Below are 23,642 nucleotides of genomic sequence, written 5' to 3' on the forward strand. Positions count from 1 at the left end.
TTCACATATATACTAATTGAATCAATTGAAATAGACACTTAAAAGTGTTTAAAAACTGTTCAAAATCTTTCGTTAGATGAACCTGAAATTTGAGGCCAAAATCGGCCCTTACCGGACCTACTCCTTTGACCAAAGACAATGAATATGCTCTGGTAAAACAGACTTGAATGCAAAATTGCTTCTATTCTACCTTTAATTAAATTCGATAATGGAAATTATTGTTGTTTAAAAGACCTTAACCACACACTGAATCTAAATATTGGCATTGGTGAAGACATAGTGTAGTATCACTGTATTCCTTCCCCAACAAATGTTGCAGGTTCTACAAAAGTGAATGAAGACTTTCCGAGAATAATAATTTATTATTGACAGCATATGATGGATTTTATATTTTAATGTCATTTTCTATTTTTAAAAATATCAGTTCTATTTCAACACTTGACAGTCTAATTTATTGAACAGGACTTTAATGCTGATAACTGGTTTCTATGGCAACTATTCTTGACCCCAGGTATTTGTCTGAAATTAAAAAGTACATTAGTTTATATTTTATTGAGAAATGCAGTTATTTATTTTTGAATGTAAAATTCAAGTCTTGAAATAAGCATTAGAAAATAAAATACAATAAAAGAACAGAACAGAGTTACAATGTCCCCTGTGTTGCAAATATTTTATCTGTCCAAGAGCAATAATTTAAAAATTATCTTTTTTTTTGTGCTTTAAAACTTTTGCTAAATATCTAAAGCAAAATGTAGGACTGAGAGAAAAGCAACGTTATTTCCTATATAATTAAAATTATCAAAGGCCATAACTATTTGAAAAATAATAGATTGGCACTGTATTTCAAACTAGTCTGTGACATTGCTGATATAAACCTATGATATATGTTTCAAATAATCTAGCAAGAGTTGTACACATGAGAGGGCTGACAAAGAGATTTCAATATACAGTCAAACCTGTTTTAAGAGACCACTTAGGGGAGAGCAAAAAAGTGGTCTCTTAATACAGATTTAATTCATATAAAATATACTACAGGGGAATCTAAAGTTGGTGGTCTTTTAACATAGGTTTTTGCTTAATACAGGTGGTCTTTTAAGCAGATTTGACTGTATTTCATATTTCCAAGGGACATAACTCCTAAAATAATTGATTAGGACTTGTCTGACTCTGAGACATTGCTAACATACACTTCAGATATGTTTTATGAAATACTGGCAAGAATTGAATACACAAGAGATCAATCATGAGCATATGGAGGTCAAGTATTTCTATGCCCCAAAATGCAAAATGATCAGTATCAGCATGCCAGCCATAGAAATGGAAAGATATCATCAAAAAGAATTCCCAGCAAGTCTTTTTGCATCAGCTTTATTATGAACTTAAATTCATACAAGATTTGAAAATTGCAGTCTACTTTTTATATGATATAGGTTGATCTGTAGATGAAACTCAACAGCACAAAGTTAACTAGATGATAAAAGTTCCTTGATCTTGCGTATATTTAAACGTCTTAAAACTTTCATGCAAATTCAATTCTATAAATTGCAGTTCTACTATTTCTATCATTTTTTAGTTACACAGACATAAGTTTACACTTCATAAATTTCTCAATTGTAGCTTTTCTCCATATCAAAATTAACATAATAGTATGTCAAACTATGCCCAACTATGCACTTTAAACATTATATACTTACAGTAGTGTCTGTTTTAAGACCTAATTTCTTCTCTATATTCATAGCTAACATCTGAGATTTAAATGCCAATGTTTTAGTCTTCTCGATAACTTGTTGGTAAGGGGAAATAGCTTGTGTTCCCATTACAACATGACCCTGTGGATATAAAAATAAACATAAACTCTTACTGTTATTATTGTATATATATAAATATATGCTTTATTTTTTACAAAAAGTTAGATATCAAGAGTACAATAATGTAGTTAAGTGTATTGCATTGTTCATATTAGAAATAACATTGATCTAACACTCCCAGACAAGACAAGACAAAGACAAATACTTTATTAGAGTCTCACCTCAAAATTAACATACATTTATACATTAATAAAATTACAGTAATATTTAAAACAACATGAGCCACTCTAAAAAGAGTTATGAGAGACTATAAAATTTCTACAAAACACATTATTATCTACAATGTCAAGCCTGAGATTTTGACTGAAGCTATAGGGCATACAATTGGTCAAAAATAGATATATGAACCAGCAACAACATGGAAAATGGTGCTATAATCAGTTTCTACATGTCTCGAGTAATTCACTAATTTTTACATATTCATTTAAATAATTGTCTCAACCATTTTGTCTCCAGGAAAATGGTAGACCTGGCAACTGACAGACATTGGTGACGTGTCTTATTTAATTATATAACATAACTAGTAAACAGAATTTATATAATTGAGATAGGTTCAAACATCCAAATGATTGAAGTTGACAGAAGTTCCTGTTGTATCAAAGTCTACAACAAAGGGATGGTATCATCTTTATAAAACTTAGGCAAGATATAACTAATTAATGTACAATTTGAATAACATGTCAGGTTGCTTGTAAAAAACAAAATTGCAATTGGTGATTTATAATACACAGAAAATAGAAAAGTACTGACGTTGCACAATCTCGGTACCTTCCTTAGTATTCAATAGTAAAATCAACTTAATTCAGGAAACAATAAACCCTGAGAAAAAAATCAAAAATTTTAACATCTTCAATGTCTGTGTAATTACATGGAAGGTTTGCATAATGTAGAAGAAAATCTGTTGATGTTAAGTACAACACAAACCATTCTTTATGTCTAATAAAACAGAGAGGAGCTGGTACTAGACTAGCTTTTAACACAAAGAGAACATCAATTTCCACCAATACTTACAAGTTTAGAATCAATTTTAGCATCTAGACGGGCATTTCGTATCAAATTAACAATCCATCTTTCTGCTTCTTCTTCTGTCATATTCAACTTCTCAGCCAACATTCTATTTTCAAAAAGAAATTCATTTCTTATAACTATTGATTTTTTAGGGAGCATTTTATCATGTATGTTATTTTCTTTTTCAAAAAACATCTGAATTTGTTTTGTGTATATTACATAAGTTTTTTTATACCAGGCCCATATTTTACAACTATAATGTAATTTTATCCTTCATAAAACTTTTTTTATCGTTCGTACCTGTATCTAACGTTCATTTCAAGTACTTTGTTGAAGAAATAACATGGAAAGAGCTTCTTCACTCAGTCGTGCTTTGTAAACGTACACAGATTTTACGTATTCGTTTATGGTCCATGTTTTACCATTGTCAAGTCAACATCCGGTTATAGAAAAATGTAATTTTAAAAACAAAAGTAAAGTTTTTGACAATGTCCTTTTGCACAAATAAAGAGTCTAAGGCAGATATGAGCACACTAATGTGCACACTTTGAATGATGCACTGCCAATTTTACAGTTTACATCCGAACATCAAATTCATATCAAAGTAAAGTTTAAAATCTTTTTTTTTTAATCTAATGTCAAACATTGGGATGGCCATCTGATTACCCAAATTGCCTGTTGTGACTCAGTCTTAAGGGATAAAAATCAGGATCAGATATAAAATGTCCAGCTGGCTCAAATAACTTCTGAAAGCCCTTGATACATGTTATAAATTTTACTATTTATTGCATATTTATACACAAGACAATTTAAACTACTAACCTTATACTGATACATTCATGGATTCTACAGAAAGTCTCAAATATCAACAGTCTGGCATTTTCTATGAAATCTTCTAAACAGGCTACCAAGAAAAAGTCATTCACTAAAACCTGAAAGAAAGATAAAGTTCACTTATTTATAAGTCATTTAGTCATTTTTTATAATTGATAAATATACCAGTTTTCTTTGTATCTGACAGTAAACCATGAATTCAAATGTTCAATGAAGTACAAAATTTCCAAAGGCTTGAATGCCATCTTTGGCAAAACTACAAATTCAATTATCAATGAAAGAAATTGGTATCCACTACAATAAATTAATCCAAAATATGTAGATGTTTTGGTGAAATGCTTTTTCATATTTTTGTACCTGTTGAAAAAATTCAACTGTAAGGATATTCAAGGTCTCATGACAAACAAGACCGGAAGAAAGAGATTTCTGCACAAATGCGGGAAAATATAAAAGTTTTGAAAGCTTATAACTTCTCATAAACAGCATCTCTATCTGACACTGAGAGAAATTGAACAAAACTGTTTGTAATTAATAATACAATTTCATTTTAGGGGAGAGAGACTATAGATATACAAAATGAAAAGCCTGTATAGTTAAATGAGAGGACAGTTTCATCTAATGTGTAATAAATAGGTATTGAAAATATTGATTTAATTGAAGTAAAAAACTAAGAAGATATGGATCAAACTTTATACACTTACTTCTTCACATTCTCTGAGTTTCTGCTGGGCTCCATCAAAATCAAAGTTGACGTACAGACATTCTACAAACTCTGTGATTGGATCTTTATATGTATAGGATTCCTAGAAGAGATAATCATGGTCATATGCAAACTTTTTTGAGAGAGAATTCTATTCTATCTTAATTGTTTAGCACTAAATACTCAAATGTACTGTTTTTTTACAATCTTCTTATTTGTTATACATTTTTTGTATTGATCAATGGTGGTGGTGCAAATTATATTTGTATTGGGTAGTTCATTTTGTGAAGGTCTAACTTTGTTTAAACACACTTCTCATGTTGAAGTTCTAACTTCTTTGCTGAGGGACTATTAGTCTTTAAACACTTTTCATGTTAATGTTCTATTTAACATGTAGAAGATTTCAAACAAATCACTTTGAAGATATTCATCTTATAACAAGTTCTAAAAGGAATTTTCTTCATTTTTTTAAATACTATTAAGAATAATTCTTAAAGGGGCACTAGCTACGAGGTATATAAAAAATCGAAAGTTTGATTTTTTTCTGTTCAATCAATAGTGAAATAACAATTCGCTTTTTGCAGCCAAAAAGGTTCAATTTTGTCAAATTATGCTAAGAAACATTGATAATTAGTCATTCACTTGCAAGTGAATGAGTCGACCTCTTTAAATCTGTATTCATGTGAACTTCAATTCAACCCCTAGCTAGAGATTGACAACGCAGTCATTGTACGTGTACTGGTTATTTAAAGAAAAAGAATGTCAACTATGAAAGTGAAAATACGGTAAATCATTTGATTACAAATTTGATGCACATAAAATCATTCTTATACGGTTAAAAACAATGAGAAACATCTATTTTTAATCTATAAATAAAATCAAGCAGACCTATAAAAATTCAATTGCACCTGTTGGTTTAATCTATTCATATATTTATTTATGTTTACATCGCTTATATGGTCTTCTGAGGTCAAATCGATAGTTAATTAGATGATGTCTTGACTAAAATACACACGAAACAAACCTATATATTATCTACCCCATGCTCTGTAAACTGTTTATTTTAGACTTTTGATAGTTTGGATAAATGTTTTACATTGTTATAAATCAAATATGAGAATTTGAGTCAAATCGGTTACCATGAATTTGACAGCTAGTGCCCCTTTAAAAAAAAACCCAAAAAACATTTTTTTTTTCCTTTAAATAATGTTAAACTTGTATGTGTACATAACCATGTTATTTTTATCTGTACACTAGTTACCTGTTGAATCACTTTGACTAAATCTTTGAGTACAACCCTCCGTCTACTTTTGTTGGTGATAACTGCTGTTGTTAAATACCTCAGTATATGTGGACAGGTGGTCTGTATAGCATTAAGATACCTATGTATTAATAAAAATAAGTATTAACCAGATGGAGCAATGAAATCATGGGCAGTATCAAATCTTATATAATACACAGAAAACATCAGATTGGACAACAAGAACATCACTGAGGGTGAACTCTTGTGCATTTATATATAATTGTGTATATCTATAGAGTTTAAGAGGAGTGTAAAAGGAAATGTGGGTATACATATATGTCAATGAGAAAAATATCCAATGACACAAATTATCAATAAGACTCAGAATAAATTTTAAACAAAAATAAATATTTGTACTTACAATGGCTGATACAGGAACATATCTATGATAAGATCTCGTCCTTTTGGATGATTGAAGAAAACAAATAAACTCCAATGTATCAACCATGTTCTCTGTTGTAAATTTTGTAAAGCTGATCCAAAAGTCTGAAATAAATAAAGAAGAGGGATAGAAGTGCTTATTATTAAAAGAATGTTTGTATCATTATAATGACATTCCTTTCAATTGGATTATGCTACACAGGCATCAGTCTCACAATTGATGGTATGATTATGTAGTTAGCAAGCAGAAACGTCATAATATGTACCTTAAAATGTATGATTAGCTGTGTTTTCTTTCAGTTGTATTAAAATGGAAATAAAGAGCTGTATTGAAAGATTTACCAGCATCATTTTTTATTGTGTCATCTGATGCCAGCAAATCTGCAATGATTTTTTTTAGAAGAAACTAAAATGTTGAATGATTAGTAGTTTTACATATCTGTGGAATGTTTCACTGTATCCAGCAAGTAATTGAATTTGTATTAAGATAAACATAAACTTTATAAAAAACATACTTTAAAAAGTGTCTAACACAAGATACATGTATACCTAGTTAACTTACATTTCCATCAATGATTTCTTTCAGTTTAGTTAAATCATCTAATGCTGTTTCCCAGTTCTGCATAAGTATCTCAGAGGCAAGCTTACCCCACAGAGCATCTAAAAAGTTCTTATCTGTAGACAGTAACTGTCAAAACAAAATATTTTTATAGTTATATTTAAAGGAGTATGTTCAGTAAGACCCTTTTTTGGCCCCAAAATATAGCAGTTATATAAAATTGTGAAAATGAAATCTTAAAGCTATAATGTTGAAAGTAAAATGCTTCTGCTACATAAATATGTGCTGTTTTTGACAATACAATGAACAAATATCGCGTTTTAGCATCATTAAGTCAGGCTAAATTACTGAAATCTTCAAAATTTTAGCATTTTGGTTAATTTTTTGACAGTTTCTGTCTAAAATGAAAGTGGCCACATTCCTGTTCATTCATAATATTGAAATGTAAGTTGTATTTGATGATAATACAAAACATAAATAAAGGTTGAGGATGAACACAGATGCTGCCACTTTCATTTTGACAGAAACCATCTGAAAAGTGACGTTTTTTTGCATATTTGATAGATTTTTCTTATTTAAGCTTGAATCAGAGCGTTTTTAATGGCTAAATCAGTTAAAATCTTTCACATAAACTGATCAAATCAATTGAAATGGACACTTAAAGTGTTTCAAAAGTGTCCAAAAATTTTCGTTAGATGAACCTGAAATTTGAGGCCAAAATCAGTCCTTACCAGACCAACTCCTTTACAGTTCTTCACAAACAAATCATAAATACTCATTAACTCTCCAAGATTGCATGGTATGTTGAATGTATCAAATAAACACAAAAGACGATGGTCATATCCCATTACTACAATGAATATATCTAAATCGTAATCGATTTTCTAAATCCACCAGGCTTTAATTGCTATAAACCAATGTATACACAAATATGTTTTAAATGTTTGTAGCTTTCCAGCACTCGTTGGCAATTCACTTTAGCAAAATAATTTTATACTTTGTTTGTGTATTTAAATGTAAGAGAAGATTCAAGTTTCACTTATTTTTCATGTAGATATAAATTGTGTACATGTTATTCTACAGCTCATAAAAATCAAGTACACAAATAAATAACTTACTTAAATTCCTTAACTTTACAGTATAGTTTTATAAACAAGAAGTCTATAACCTTTGCATTTGAATATTCAATAAAACTATTGAAATTTCACTTACCAGAACTCTGACAAAGTATAAATACTCTGCTGCACCAGAATAGTTTCCACATTCATATTGAAACTTTGCAAAGTTGTATAGAGTGTCAATCATTTTACTTTGAAACTGTAAAGAAAATGAATAATAGCACATACATACATGTATCCTAAAAAATAGACAGATCGTTAAATTTCTGTTTATATTATTATTTATGTAGAAATTATAATTAGCAATGACAAATTCAACTCCTAAAAATTATTTTCTTTATGAAATATAATTAAGAAGAAATCAAATTGGCAAGCGCACTCTTTATCTTTCTTCTTTTTTTTAGCATATGTATCCAATAATACTGTTGGAGACCAAACATGTAGCATATAAAGAGAAAGGTGGAAAAAAAGCATGAATTCCTTAATACATCATTAAAACTTACCCCAAATTCTTTACTTAGGAATTCAAAGAGTTGTCTCCCATCTCTGAAATATGTCAGTGTGTTTAAATGTGTCAATGGTTTAATAATTTGAATTACATTTTTTATAGCCAAGACTTTCATTTAATATTCATTAGACTATTGCCTTCAATTTGGTCAGTCACCATCTATTAAATGTGTACTGAATTAAATAATTTTAAAGCTGATTAGACACTTTGAACTGCTCATTGTGATATTCCTGCTATAAGCATGATAAATATTCAGTTAACAGGTAGTTGGAGAACTTTCAATGTGAAAACACATCATACAGAATAGCATGCTTCAGATGTGGATAGTTGTTTTTAATTGGCAATCTTATTTTCATATTAACAGGAAGCTCTTCTCCACAGTTTCAGACAAAATGCAATGCGTAGGTCATACATGTACTTGACCAATATATGTTAAAATTAATTACAAGTATTTCTTAAACAGAAATTTAATAAGTAGTGAATGTGGCAATGCATCAGTTTACACAGCATACTATGGCGCTTGCTACTAAATTTAAGGAGGTCTGATTTATAGTTCAAGAGAAAAAAGTGGTGTACATACTATGGGACAAACAAACAGATGTAAACCAGTCTACCCCTCCTTCAGAATTGTGTTATGATAAATGTGTTTTATATTTATCAATAAAGACCAAGACAATCAACAGAGGAGATTGAAGCACATATAATTGAATTAGACCATAATGTGTGGCTGTAACAAGTCAGGCTTTCTAGACTATGCGTTGTTTGTATGGAGGAGTCTGCAGCTCTTTTCACAAAACATTTATTGAAGTTCAAAATAATCATGCCTTAATTAGACATGTTAGAAATATCTTTTTTCTCAAAAGATTTATTTTGTGAAAAGAGCACTTGGTGCTATTTTAAAATTTTATTTTCCAAATTGAGGGGCCAATTAAGAGCATTACATTAATTACAACATGACATAAACATTACAGAGCGATTAAAGAAACATAAAATAATAATTCAAATGCATGAGGAAAGGATCCTTGGTCATGGGGAGATAATTTAGAGTATTTGAGTTAACTAGTTTTCTGATTTTCTAAGTTGCAGGCCTTTATCCAGGTATGCACATAAGATTGATAAAAATCTGCTATCTAAATTAATCATGATCCATGAAAATATATCTTTTCTATTTAAATGATCTAAACTGGGGTATTTTTTTAAATTATCAGTCATATCTCTTCTGAGGTTATTGTAAAGAGGACATACCAGAAGAAAGTGCATTTCATTTTCAATACAATTTGAATTACAATATAAACATATCCTCTCATGTTGAGGTAATATTTCATATTTACCACATATTGGTTGATATGGTCTGTTGTACTGTCCAATAATTTTGCTATTTCTGTTACACTTTTCATTACAAAATAAAATTGACTGATCTATGATCTAAAAACGTTATTCTTAGCACAAAATATCTAAAATATATATGGACCATAATTTAGTATTCGGCCTTTGGTTTCTTTTTGTATCCTTTTTTATAAGTTCTAAAATTTCAACTTTTATTTTGTGGGTTGTGTTGGTGTTAGAATAGTACGTGTAAGATTTGAAATATTCAAATTTTAAATATAAGTTTATTATTTATTAAATGTTTAACTAACATATTCATTTATTCTTGTAAGAATAAGAAACACAGTTTTTACTATTTATTTATGAAAGCGCTAATGTAACGTTGCGCTCTTTTGAACAACACATTTTCCCGTTTCTGTTTTATGACGTTACGCCTTTGACGTGCGCTTTGTCGTCTAGACTTTATTTTGATAACATACGGATGCACATTGTTTTATTAGACAGATTAAAGTTGGTAAGAAACTTTTTATGTATACTATCTTTTTATTATATCAAAACTTATTTAAAGAGAGAAAACATTGTATACTATTTATTAGAAATATGCGTAACTTTTAATTATTATTTTAAACGTAATTTAACTTACGAGAGAAATTATGATACATGAATGAAATGGTTTTATTGTTTGCTTAGTTTAATGTGAATACTTAAACATGTACATCTTATTATAATTTATGTATTTTTACTTATGTAGAATTATTCTTTATTTGTAGAGAATCGATTGTTAGCGACCATATGATTTTTATAAAAGAATAAAAGATAGATACATGGTTAACTCGCATACTCATCTCTTCGCCCTAAGTTAAACTTTATGTGATTCGTACAGTACGAATGGAACAATTGAGTTTTTCGAGAAAAAATTAATACATTTTGATTCACCATTTCACGACAGGAAACCAAACAGGAAACCAATCTTTTTTTTCTTTATTTTGCACAATATAATTCAAAAGGCATAAATAAACACCATTACTAGTGTTACTTGCTTCATGTTAATATTTAAAATCTATTTTCAATGTTATATTAAAGTTTTTTTTAAAAGTGACAGGAAACCATAAGAAACCGAAAGCATTTTTTTAGTTTTATTTTATTGCAAAATCTGCTTAAAATAATCTGAACAGTATACTTTTTCTTAAAATCCATCTTAAATGTAACAGTATTATAAAACTCCTAAATATGTGCTTGTTTTGAAAACAAATAGTACAATTTATTCAGAATTTTCCATATTTTCTTCATTGATACAGGATACCATAATCGTTGTATCTTGATGTTTTGGCCAAAAACATATATTTATATTTGGTTTTGAAATTCCAATTATATAAAATTTATTCCAAATCATTGGCAATGTAAAATTCTTTAAATCCAGTAAAGAAAAAAAACTTTTAACTTTGAATTAAAATCTTTAAAATAGGCACCATGTGATATTTGTGACCTGTACACAATCTACATGGTTTCCACATTTTAACCTACTTTAGTGGGCTAAAATCAATAAAGTACTTCCTTTCAAGTCATGCCTGGTAAAAGTTTACTTTTCCTTTGACAAATTTATTGCGTTTCTGAAAAGTGTTTGCAGAACATGAATAGAAAGAATTAATTAAAAATTGTAACAAAGTTACCAACTTTGTACATTCCAAGTGTAACGGTATATTAACATGCATTTTTCATTTAATTATCTTTATTCACCTAAAATATCCAGTAATATTTACTGCTGAAGCAAAATCAATCCAACGAACATCGGCACCATGATAAGAGACGTATTTCGATTGAATTTTCCAAGGACCTTTTACATCGTTATTGGGAAACGTAGTGTGTTTAAACGTCGGTCAAATCTGAAATCGATTTTGTCAAGTCATTGGGCATTTATTTTCACACAAGATCGTATGTAACATTATGCACATAGGAAAAATAATAGACCCCCGGCGCAATCTCTTTAAACATTGTATTTTCCTTTTTTAAGCAAGTCGAAACAAGTCTACAGATTATGTTTGCTAACATCCCGTTGGAAACAAAAACAATGTTTAGAACTAGTATATCGTATGTCCGGCTGTAAGGGCGTGATCACATGTTAGTCACATGTTTCTCGTATGACCGGAAATGATTAGAACTTAAGGACAAAAACAATTTTAATAAATAACTGGACTTCTGTTTCATGTGAAATGTAACGCATAATGATAACGTCATTTTCTTACTTAATTATTTTGAAGATCAAAACAAGAATGTAAATCATCTCTGATTTACCTGTTTGAACATCTTGCGAGAGTTCATATTTCCATATTGTTTTTTAAGAATTCTATTACAACAAAGCAGATTTCATCATCTAAAATTTGCGTTACGAAATCGGACACAAAAGTCACGCCACTGTTCTTACATCTGCTACATAAATACTTATAGTTCTCGGCATTTTCTTCTGACTATTGTTATCGGTCGATGTTCTTTGTTATTTGAAAGCAAAAGTTACGAATTTGCCGGTGACGATAATCTATAAATCAGTCAGCGTTATGCTCTTCGGACGCAAAAAGTAACGCGAGAAACGACACAAAAATACCGTTGTAGAATCTTTGAAATTTGTATATTTCAATTTTTTTTCTAGGGAAGAGTAGCATACACTTGTATTTTGATAAAAATAATGGCATCTTTAGATGTAGTTACCACTTTTCTTACAGTAATTCACATTTTTTTCACTTTTCTATAGTTATAGGGGTAAATTCAGTAAATAAATATACGTCATCAGGGACCGCCCATTTAGGGGAGAGCTTTCTGTATAACACTGAAGTTATATGGTCTTCTGATTGGCAGATAATGTTTGTAATAAATATTTTTTGGTAGATGGATCAAAACTAGAGTTGAAAAAAAATAAAAAATAAATGCTGAATGTACTAATTTTTTCCCCTTCAGGGTTGAAAAGTAATGGGGGTCAGTATGGGAATTCAGTGCGAATCTACATTGTTTGTAAACAAGGCCATGTGAATGCCCAAAAATGCCACATGACCCTATGTTTTTATTGTTTCAAAAGATAGGGCTACATTTGTACTTTCATGAATGATATAGGAAAGATTTTAATTTCTAAAGGTAAATCAGGCATAAATTTATTTCCACACATAGATTAGCATTAAAGTCAATGGGAGATTTTTTACTGAATTTACCCCTATAGGAAACCAGCCCAATAGCAAATTATAGTCCATATATCCATTTTTAACACTGTAAAATTACCCCATTATCTTTTTACACACTAGTGAAAAAAATCCTTTAACATTTGATTAAGTATTGAAGGCTAGCTTTAGAATAAATAGCATTTGATGAATCATCAAGTATTTTGCATAATGAAGGTTAATTCAAAATGCCATTTAAATTAATTTAGGGTTACAAAATCCACACGGTAAATTCATGATGAATATTCACCTTGAACTCTGGACCTGTCTAATGACCTCTGGGTCTTCAAATATTTTTGTGATAATTTCGGTTTCACTCTGTAAATATTTCAACTGTGATACTACATCAGTTCTTTTGTCCTTTAGAGCTAAAATAAAATGCAAAAGCATAATTATATAACAAAGGAACATAGAGCTGTTAAGATCCTGTCAGTTTTAAGCGATTATTGATTCATAAAAAAATTATATAGTTTCACTGTTAGCTTCTTTGACTCTTTTTGATAGGTCTGAATGATAAATGCAGCCAAAGAAAATTAATTTTAAACTTGTATTTTGTACATGTCTTTTTTTTTAACTCTTTTTAGCTCATACAAAAATGTTTTGAGACCATAAAACTACAAAATGTAGGGGCTCTAAAGTATAAATAGGCGTCATCAGGACCTGAGTGTTGTTGTCTTTATTGTCGACATATCTATGTTACTGTATAATTACTTTGTGGAACATCTTTGTCAGGATATAAATTTTTATGAACATCCATTGCAAAGTCCACCATGTTTGTATTACTGAGAAGATCCAACTTCCCTTTTAACATCTGTTTTTCATCATACAGCTGAAAACATAAAAATATGTTCTTAACTAAGGTCTAATATGTGCAGTTAGGATTATAGACAACAAAATTATCTCAAACAACCTGAACAATGGTTAAAATAAAGTTATTTCTAGAACATTCATCATTACTCCCTGCTTTCAATACTTTTAATTACCTAAGAAGATCTCACAAGACACAAGAGATATGATGGTAGTTCTCCAAGTTGCAATTATCTTGAATTATGTGTCTCTGTTATATCACAATATTAATACTTTTTCTATGTATAACTATAAGGATGATTTTTATCATCAAACACCTTATTCTACAAATAAATAGCTCGACTTAAAGAAACTGAACACTGTTTTGACATAAAACATTTTTCTAACATTTCCAGTTACTCTGTGCTTGATGAGGGATTTCTGAAAGTGGTCAAATCAGAAATTGATCTAATTCTAGTATACACCTTATCGCTATTCCCTCCTGACCAAAGAATCTGTCACGCTTGAACTATTGACCGACATCATACCACAATCACTTTTCAATAGTGCCATCAGATATTTTGAATTGTGGTGTCAAAACTGTACGGGAACCTGTATGTTGTCCAGTAATGGCGGGAAATAAAGATAAGGTGCATTAATCTTAGATACACTACCATAAAAGGGATCAAATCTGGTCTAAATTTTCAATCTTGATAATAATAATATAGGAGAGTTGTTTATAGTTTTGGTTTGCTATTCTATTATTTTTTATTGTTAACATCTAATGATCTATAAAATATTTCAAATCGAAAGTACCGGTATCTGGTTTTATGTGGTATACAAAGGTCAATATGGTAAGGTTAGCTATGACAGATTGGATAAACAGTCATTTGAATCGTAGCTTGGGGTCCGTCCGGTATCGGGTTTGATATGATATACCATCTATGATATACAATAGTCAATACGGAAAGGTTAGCAATGACAGATGGGATAAACCTTCATTTGAATCGTAGCTTGGGATCACGATACGTTTCTTTCTGTGTGATGTATGTTTAGTATACTGCTTACTTCTTTCACAGATAAAAATTCTAGTAAAGGGAAGACCAAATGACGGTCTAAATACTGTCCCATTCGCGAAGTCAAGTCCCATTCCGCCATGCTGCCGGTGCGCTTGTCAAAAAGAATTATAAATCATAAAACAAATGTCGGGTACGGATAGGAATATTCTTTGATTTTTTTATACAGTTTTTTTTTAATGCATGCATTACATTCAGACGCAATTGCATTTTTAGAAACAAATGGGTATGACAGTTAATTTCTTACACGATGAACATGAAAGCGGGGCTAAAATTAATCGGATTTCCGAACCTTCAGTCAAGTACAAGGATTTTGATTGTCTCATCAAGGATTTGCATCTTACAAATCCAAGTTGGTCTCATTGATTGTAGAACACTTGCTATTTTAAACTCTTCTAGATAATATCACCACTCGATGTTTTAGTTTCCAATTTTTGGGTAATTGCTATTTTTTTTATTTTTTTTTAAAGAGGTGTATAATTTGACTTCTTTATAACCGATATGTGTTAAAAATGTAGATGTCGTATTATAGAATCCAGACAGTTTTTCAAGTTGTAAATTATACAAGTGTGGACACAGACTTGTGGTTGTCTTGTGGAGAATCATAATTAATTAGAAAAGTTTATTTTTGCACTAGAAGTAGCTACAATCATTATTAGGGTATCTAGTTTAAAAAATGTGTGCGGTGACCCTGTCAACAAACCAAGATGGACGCTATGGCTAAATATAGAACATAGGGGTAAAATGCAGTGTTTGGCTTATAAATCAAAAACCAAAGCATTTAGAGCAAATCTGGCATGGGGTTATTTTGTTAATCAGGTCAATATCTATCTGCAGATGAATCAAACAACCCGTTGTTTGGTTGCTGCCTCTAAATTGGTAATTTTAAGAAAATTTTGCTGTTTTTGGTTATTATCTTGAATAATATTATAGATAGCGATAAACAGAAACCAGCAAGAATGTTCATCAAAGTAAGATTTACAAATAAGTCAACACGACCGAAATGGTCAGTTGACCCCTTTAGGAGTTATAGCCCTTTATAGTCAATTTTGTACATTTTTCATAAATTTTTGTAGATATTCAGATAATATTTTCCACTGTAATTACTGGGCCAAGTTCATTATAGATAGAGATAATTGTAGCAACAAGAACGTTCAGAGAAGTGAAATCTACAAACACACCACCATCATCAAAACACAAATTTGTTATGAATTTATCTGTGTCCATTGTTTAATATGCACATAAACCAAGGTGAGCGACAAGGCTCTTGAGAGCCTCTAGTTTAGTTTTGTTACATAGTTACGTTGCGTATATTAGCCATTGAAAGCTAAAGAAGGGACCTGGCCGCTCAAGCCATGTTCAGCGATTCCCTAAATAATGGTTTTTAGATACTGCGATTAACCAAGAAGATAAGAATTTGGGTAAAAAGGTTACCTGTGGAATTTTCTATACTTATTTTCAATATGTATATTGAAAATGAAAATAACTTTAATAATAATAAACAGGTTCGTGAGGGTAGTAATGCCCTTAACGTAAAGCATCGAACGGTCATTTTCGACAAATTGGTTAAAATTTTACCGTGATACCTCAAGATATCCTTATCGGGACTGGTCAGAGGTCTCAAATAATTATCGTTACCGTCATTTTTGGGGAAAAAATAACGTACGTGATTCGTTAAAATCGGTGGATTTTTTCTACCGTCTAAAATAAAGTGAACATTTTACTATGATCGTCATGCACCAAAAATTACCGTTAACGTCTATCGGCAAGAATTTTACCGATCTTCGTCATAAATGTCATTACGATCCTTGTTCATGCATATGTACTTACAAAATAAACAGAAAAAATTTCAAGACATTCTTGATTTGATTCCAAAGGATCAAGTTGAAGTTCATGCAATGAAAAATATCGTTGAAAATTATAATAACTTTTGTTTTAAATCATACTAAAAGGGTTTTTATACTTGATTGGTTTGGATAAAACTTGTTCAGTTGCACTGGGTCACAGTGTGACTAGTTTTAAAAAGAGGCCGTCTTAAATATCAAATGGATAATAAAAACTTAAAAGAAGGACGAAAAATTCATTGCATAAAAAGATAAAACGAGAAAGAGACAAGCATGCAGCTCACATTTAAACCACAGGGAACTCGGTAAGCATGGGCTGGATAGCCTGATACTTGATGTACCAAGTCGACATGATGGCAATCAGTAATTAAAGCCTAGGAACACCTAAATATTTTCTGTCTTTGACATTCTACAGAATATTTTTGCTTTATTCCATGGTCTGTATATAGGGAGAAGGATTAAATTCCCTAGAAACTTAATATATCCTAATTCGGCTCTTTAAAATCCAAGGGCTATCCTAAATTGAGGTAAATTATGTAGCCTTCCAAATACTTTTCGATCCCTAACATCACTGAAGAGACACTCATTGTTTAAATCTGGATTTGGTGTACACTGAATTTTAGCGCCTCATGCCAAAGTTTGAGGTTTACCATTTACCGCAAGTTTATTGTTTTCTATTTAGCATCAAATTATTATAAAGGTCCACTTGTTACATCTTGTGATCAATTTATTTGGCAATCGTCAATGGAAGTCAGCAGGGTTTAAGAACATTAGTTGTTCGACCTGGTAGTCAAATGATGCGTTTTGTTAAAATATACTTTTTCACTTTTTGGTCTTTTTTTCTAAAAATGTTTGTGCTGTAGTTAGACCCTCTCCAATTTTGTGACGAAATTTGTTTTACATGCACACGTATAAAAATTGCGGTTTTTATCCAGCGCAATCATATGTTTGAACCGTTGTTACCAAAAGATTATACTTCACGGTTTTATATATTCCTATATTTATATGAAATGAAAACTTACAATATTGTATTCAACATGATATATCCCATTACGTTCTATCAGTATTATAAGAGACATACATATGTCTCTTGTATTATCTGTCTCTGGCTCTATAAATATAAACTATAAAAATAAAAGATTTTTTCTTCAGTTCTTTCTTATCATCAGAGACATATATATGTCTCTGTTATCATAAAGTTTATCTTTCTTACCCTCAATTTTTAATTATGTGCAGTTTAATTACTTTTATTTAAATGGAAAGTATGGGACCAATGAGTTGAATAGTACAAATAATTGCTGGGACCATGCTGGGAACTGTACACCCAATACTCAATATATATGTTCCATGCTGAGACAATAAATACAAAATACAAATATTTTATTGGCACAAACACAATTACAATAATTGGCAATGGCCCATACAACTGTTATACAAATAGTAATAATGCATAGAATATCAATAGGCATATTTCGAACAATATCATCGAACGATATCAATATCATCAACAGTAAATGATTAAAAAAAAGATATATCAATTACATAGTTGGTCAAACAAAATAAGAAGTCCCATCAATACATTGCGGAAATATTTTAGGCTGCGTCCAGTAGCAGATTTTTATTTAGTCATCATATTTTATTTTCGGATAAATATTATGTGGTCTTTTACACTATTTAAAGAATCGTTTTGATATTTACTTCTCAGAGTTAGTTTGACTTTTCAATTGAATTTCGTACCGTACAAGTTCATTAGTGTTCCGAAAAGTATTCGAAAAGTTCGTAAAGACGATGAAAGGTCAAGGCCGTTCCGACTGGAAGTGTTCGATTTTTGTGATTCATTAAATTAGTCGCTGCATTTGATGCAGCAGGTATGAGCAGGCCTGGCCTTAGAAGTGGGAGTGCTGCCAACTGTACCAACAGGGCGACTGTGAATCGAGAAATGGCACGGAATGAAACTGACGAAGGTGGACGGCATGAGATGGAAGATCAAGACGATGAAGACAAATGTGAAATCAAACCAAACCAACAACAAGCCAGTACAAAATTTCAGAACATTCAATATGATTCCCAATTAACAGAAAATGGTATATATTTATATATGTAACTTTTAGTCATGATACTGCAACTTGTAAAAAAAAAGTATTTTATAAGACTGAGACTGGTAGTGGTATATATATAATTTGTGAAATTAAGATATAAAATTAGATCTACATGTATTGTATGTGATTTGCTATTGAGACAACCATCCACAATGTACAGGACATGAATGCACGCAACTATTGGGCACTGCATATCTTTTTAACGATCAACAAATCCCATACTATAGTCTATATATAGGAAGCCTATAAAAAAGGCTATAATTTAGTCAGGTGATGTCTGTCGAAAATTATCCCACAAAGGGTAATGCATATTTTTTCATGTCACTCCTTCCTACAGCATTGTACATGTACAATATAACATTAAAGCCATTTTCATTATTTTTTCTTTGCCAAGCTCCTCAAAACTTTAAGACCGAATTTGCCATTTTCTCTTCAATGACAAGTCAAAATTTTGCTTATACAAACTCTTAACATTATTTATACTTCATCTGCATGTTTCCTGAAATATCCAAAAGTATCAACAAAATATGTTATTATTTCATCCAAGTTAGGGATGACATACTTCTTTATCAAATGGTTGCCCAGATTTCCCAAGAACCTTCCCTACAAAAAATCTATATATATATCAAAATCTGAATTTATTTAATAAATTTCAGCCTTATTAGTAGTTAAACTGAAAATGGAGAATGTGTCAAAGACACAACAACCTGACCATAGAGCAGAAAACAGCCAAAGGCCACCAATGGGTCTTCAACTCAGGGAGAAAACCCTGCACACAGAGGCATGCTTCATCTGGCCCCTTATCAAACATGTGTATAAGTTTAGTGGTAATGGACATCATACTTAACTCTGAAATATAAATGAACTGAAATTAAAAATCATACAAGACAAACAAAGACCAGAGGAACATGACTTAGCAGGCGCTTAAATGTGGCAGGGTTAAACTTGTTTTGTGAGAACTCAACCCTTTCCTTTTAATTCTAGTTAATGTAGAAATATGCACAGTAAAACTCAGTTTAAAATGTTAAACTGATTCTGATAAACACTTTTTAAACATTTTTATGCCCCACCAACGATAGAAGAGGGTAATAATGTTTTCTGGTCTGTGCGTCTGTTCGTTTGTCCGTTCATGCATTAGTCTGTCCGTCTGTCCCACTTCAGGTTAAAGTTTTTGGTCAAGGTAGTTTTTGATGAAGTTGAAGTCTAATCGACTTTAAACTCAGTACACATGTTCCCTATGATATGATCTTTCTAATGCTAAATTAGAATTTTTACCCCAATTTCATGGTCCACTGAACATAGAAAATGATTATGCGAGTGGGACATTCCTGCACTGAGAACATATTCTTGTTTTTTTTTTTATATTTTTCATGCTTTTTATGATCATTTTTAAGATATATACAGACAGTCATTAGCTATAGACAAAAGTGAGTTCCCAGTCAAAAAAAGTCCTATCATTTCAACTAAAATCAATATTTTTCAAAAAAATATTATGGAGTACCTGTATGAGCGATTTTCATAATATAGATGCCAAAAGATGCACAAATGTCTGAAGTTTTATTGTTTATTTGGATATATAATATTATTCATGATTTTCTGACAATGTCTGATGAGATGAACACAAAGAAAAATATTTCTTGAAAAGTTTGCTGTTATTCTAATCAAATTAATCGTAAAAATTGGCATTTGTGTTTAACTCATCAGATGAGGGAAACAAAACTCCAGAAAATTATGACTAAATAAACAATAAAACTTCAGACATTTTTACATCTTTTGGTATCTATTTTATAAAAATTGCTCATACAGTTCAATTGCTTGGTAATAGTTTTTTGAAAAATATTGATTTTAGTTGAAATGATGGAACATTTTTTGAGTGAGAACTCACTTTTGTCCCATGACTTAACATGTAGTATGAACAATGTTTGAAACAAATACATGTATCTACACATAACAAACTTACGCTCATACATATTGTAATGTTGTGGTTTTTTTTCAGGTGATCCTACCATAGAGTGTTCTGTTTGTTTACAACCTAGTATTTATCCTGTGCAGTTACCATGTCGACACATATTTTGTTTTCTATGTGTTAAAGGTGTGGCTAACAGAAGTAAAAAATGTGCATTATGTAGACAGGAAATCCCTGCAGATTTTTTTGCCAAACCTGTTTTAGTTCGAACTGAAGATTTAGATAAGACAATAAAATTTGATGATGAATATCAGTGGTTTTATGAAGGTCGCAATGGATGGTGGAAATACGATGATAGAACCAGCCAGGAAATAGAAAGTCGTCACAAAACAGGAGAAAAACTATTTGAATTGTTGATAGCAGGATTTTTGTATATCATTGATTTAGAAAACATGATTCAGTATAGGAGAAATGACAGATCGAGGAAGAGGAGAATGAAAAGAGATTTAATTAGTATACCGGATGTTAAAGGTGTAGCAGGACTCAAATTTGACAGTGAAATCTCCAGTCGTCTAGGTGGGGATGGAGGTGAAGAGATACAATCAAATACACAACCCACAACAACGTTAACTAGTCCTGATACTGATGATCTAACTGTCCCTAACAATACCCCACAGACTCCAAATACCCCTGTGGATAGTCCCCCTAGTAGTGTTACATCATCGCAACAGGATCTCGCAGAACATTTACAGCAGTTAAATATTTCTGGATCAAGTACAACTTCTCTGTAAGTGTAAAGTTTCCTTCATCACAGAATAACAGCATTAATTATGTGTTTATGTCAGATGCTTTATATTTTGTACATTGGTGTGTTACTATTTTCCAGAATTTTATTTTACTATGACTATAATTTGTTGAAATTACATTGTATATTTTATACAAGACATGTATGTGTTTTGATTTTTAAAAATGACCAAACCTTGAAACTGATAAGTTTATGATATGTTCATTGACTTTTACAGCAAGGGGATATGTAACAGAGTGTCATCTTAAAGACTCAGTTATAATCGTGTAGCTTTTCACCTAGTAACTTAATTATAAGGTCAAATTCTTAATAGCTCTTATTTTTTATTTTTGCAGAAAGCAATTAAAATGTTCTACTTGCATATTTTCCCAAATGAAAAGACATAGTAATTTTTTTTCATAAAATGCCTAAGAAACAGAGGTTGAGTCTTCAATTAGTATATGAACTGTAAAGTTCAAGGAAATAAAGAATTTGATATGTAATACATGTGTATTGTACTTCTTATATTAAAGCTGTGTAAGCACAAACATTTGCAGTACATGTAATTCTTGATACATATGTAGTTGTAAACTTTCATCCTCAATGTCATTGACATTTAATTGAATTTTCTAACAAACATAATTTTTATGTACATGTATGTGTACATTTTGATGAAATATTTTTTAGAACATACAAAACATAAACATTATGAAAGTAAAAATAAAGATGTATAATCACTGTTTATTTGAAAACATTTGAACATGTGATTATCTATAGTTTATCAAACTTAGTATTACAGATATTTAAAATTAGCTCAAAAAGGCTGATAAATTTATAAATTTAAAGTGAATAGTGCTAATATTGTTAAAACATTTTTTTTTTTGTTACTTGTTATTTTTTTCAGTGAAATCATTTTTGCTGGCTTCACCAAGAAGTGTTTTATAAATGATTGTCATAAATTTATTGATGTTTCCAAATGAATTTTGATCACATTTTGTTTTTTCCTTGGAAATTGCCTAATGCGCTTGATTGTCGTGATGATTAGAAAATCTTGTTCATAATATAATTTGGAATGAAAAACTGTCTGAAATTGCCTTTGTAGTTCGCCATTTCAAAAACAAAAGTTCTATTTATAATTTTATTGTTGGTCAGTCATTGGTAATTGGGTTGAATTTCTGTTTTTGAAGACATTTTTACCAATCATAACGTGTTGGTTCACTCTTGGAAAATAGTACTAAGAATGCTATAGATTCGTAAAGGGGAGTTGGGTATATAACCCCAGAGGTCATTAGAACTTGAACACTGATAGAGTTTTATTTAACTTTATACAACTATATTTAAATAGATATTTCATAGAAATACTTAACATGTTTGAAACTGTAGATTTATGTAATAGAATCTCATATGATTAAAAAAAAATATTAGAGTGAAGGAAAAACAATGATATTATTTATAATGTATATGTGTGTACATGTAAACTGTGATAGTTTTTGGTTAATTACAGCATCTTCTATATTGTGCCATATAAGCTGGTTTTAATGATGAGTTTAGAATTGAAAATGTATGAATATTTTGTGCTGTGCAAACTTCTCAAACATTTTGTCAGTGTAATGCCTTATAAATTTTTGACCCACATGTTAGGAAGGTAGAATAGAAAAAAGGGCATTAGCCCTTAAATTCCAGAAAATATTCCTGGCAAATAACAGGCATACATGTATCATTATATGATTCTCCCATCATCAGGGTCTTGCAATAGCATATAATGCTTTTTCAAATCAAAATTTAAAAAAATGATAAAATTATATGAAATTCATGGAGGTATTTGGCATAATGTTATGCTATGGTGATATCTAGTTATCTGTATGTACAAGTGTTGTAGTATATTAAATATGTTTTTATTTACTAAAGTTGAAAATTCTAATAAAAATATTTATTCCCTCCTTGATGTGTTATATCTGCTAGCAGTTTTATTAAGTGTCCAAGCAATATTTTGAGATCACACCATATTTTTCTGGTTTATATGTCCTGGTAAAGACATGAAACTAAATATTAGCATCTGGTTTGTAATTTCAAATCTTTTATTTTGAATGGCCATTGATGAGTGTTGATCCGAAACCAGGTTGAATTAAAACTTTATTTGCTGCTTTTTTGCTATACATCATGTATTTAGGTGTAGGAGTAACATTAGTAAGAGGAAAACACTTGTTTTACCATTAAGTTATCAATTTTATTGAGAGTTAGTTTTCTACACTCAGGCAATCCCTGTATTAAATAATGTAACTTTAAACTTATACATTGTACATGTATCACCACATTTTAATGTCTTTCTGCCCATTGTA

General features: G+C 30.5%; 2 protein-coding genes across 2 annotated transcripts; one reads left to right on the plus strand and one right to left on the minus strand.

Moving 5' to 3' along the window:
- Nucleotides 1-342: 342 nt before the first annotated feature.
- On the minus strand, nucleotides 343-14,772 carry LOC134685613 (eukaryotic translation initiation factor 3 subunit E-A-like). The gene is made up of 13 exons (XM_063545525.1): nucleotides 14,663-14,772; nucleotides 13,520-13,637; nucleotides 13,059-13,176; nucleotides 8,275-8,317; nucleotides 7,866-7,970; nucleotides 6,657-6,782; nucleotides 6,075-6,199; nucleotides 5,672-5,792; nucleotides 4,412-4,513; nucleotides 3,699-3,808; nucleotides 2,880-2,982; nucleotides 1,695-1,829; nucleotides 343-519 (listed from the first exon to the last, which is right to left on the minus strand). Exons 1-13 carry the CDS (start codon nucleotides 14,750-14,752, stop codon nucleotides 496-498), a joined length of 1,320 nt encoding a protein of 439 aa, XP_063401595.1. The 5' UTR covers nucleotides 14,753-14,772; the 3' UTR covers nucleotides 343-495.
- A 3,516-nt stretch (nucleotides 14,773-18,288) lies between these two features.
- Nucleotides 18,289-23,243, plus strand: LOC134685619 (E3 ubiquitin-protein ligase RNF146-like). The gene is made up of 2 exons (XM_063545540.1): nucleotides 18,289-18,598; nucleotides 20,610-23,243. Exons 1-2 carry the CDS (start codon nucleotides 18,385-18,387, stop codon nucleotides 21,308-21,310), a joined length of 915 nt encoding a protein of 304 aa, XP_063401610.1. The 5' UTR covers nucleotides 18,289-18,384; the 3' UTR covers nucleotides 21,311-23,243.
- The last annotated feature ends 399 nt before the right edge of the window (nucleotides 23,244-23,642 follow it).

The sequence above is a fragment of the Mytilus trossulus genome, chromosome 1 (genome assembly GCF_036588685.1).
Source record: "Mytilus trossulus isolate FHL-02 chromosome 1, PNRI_Mtr1.1.1.hap1, whole genome shotgun sequence".
NCBI lineage: Eukaryota > Metazoa > Mollusca > Bivalvia > Mytilida > Mytilidae > Mytilus > Mytilus trossulus.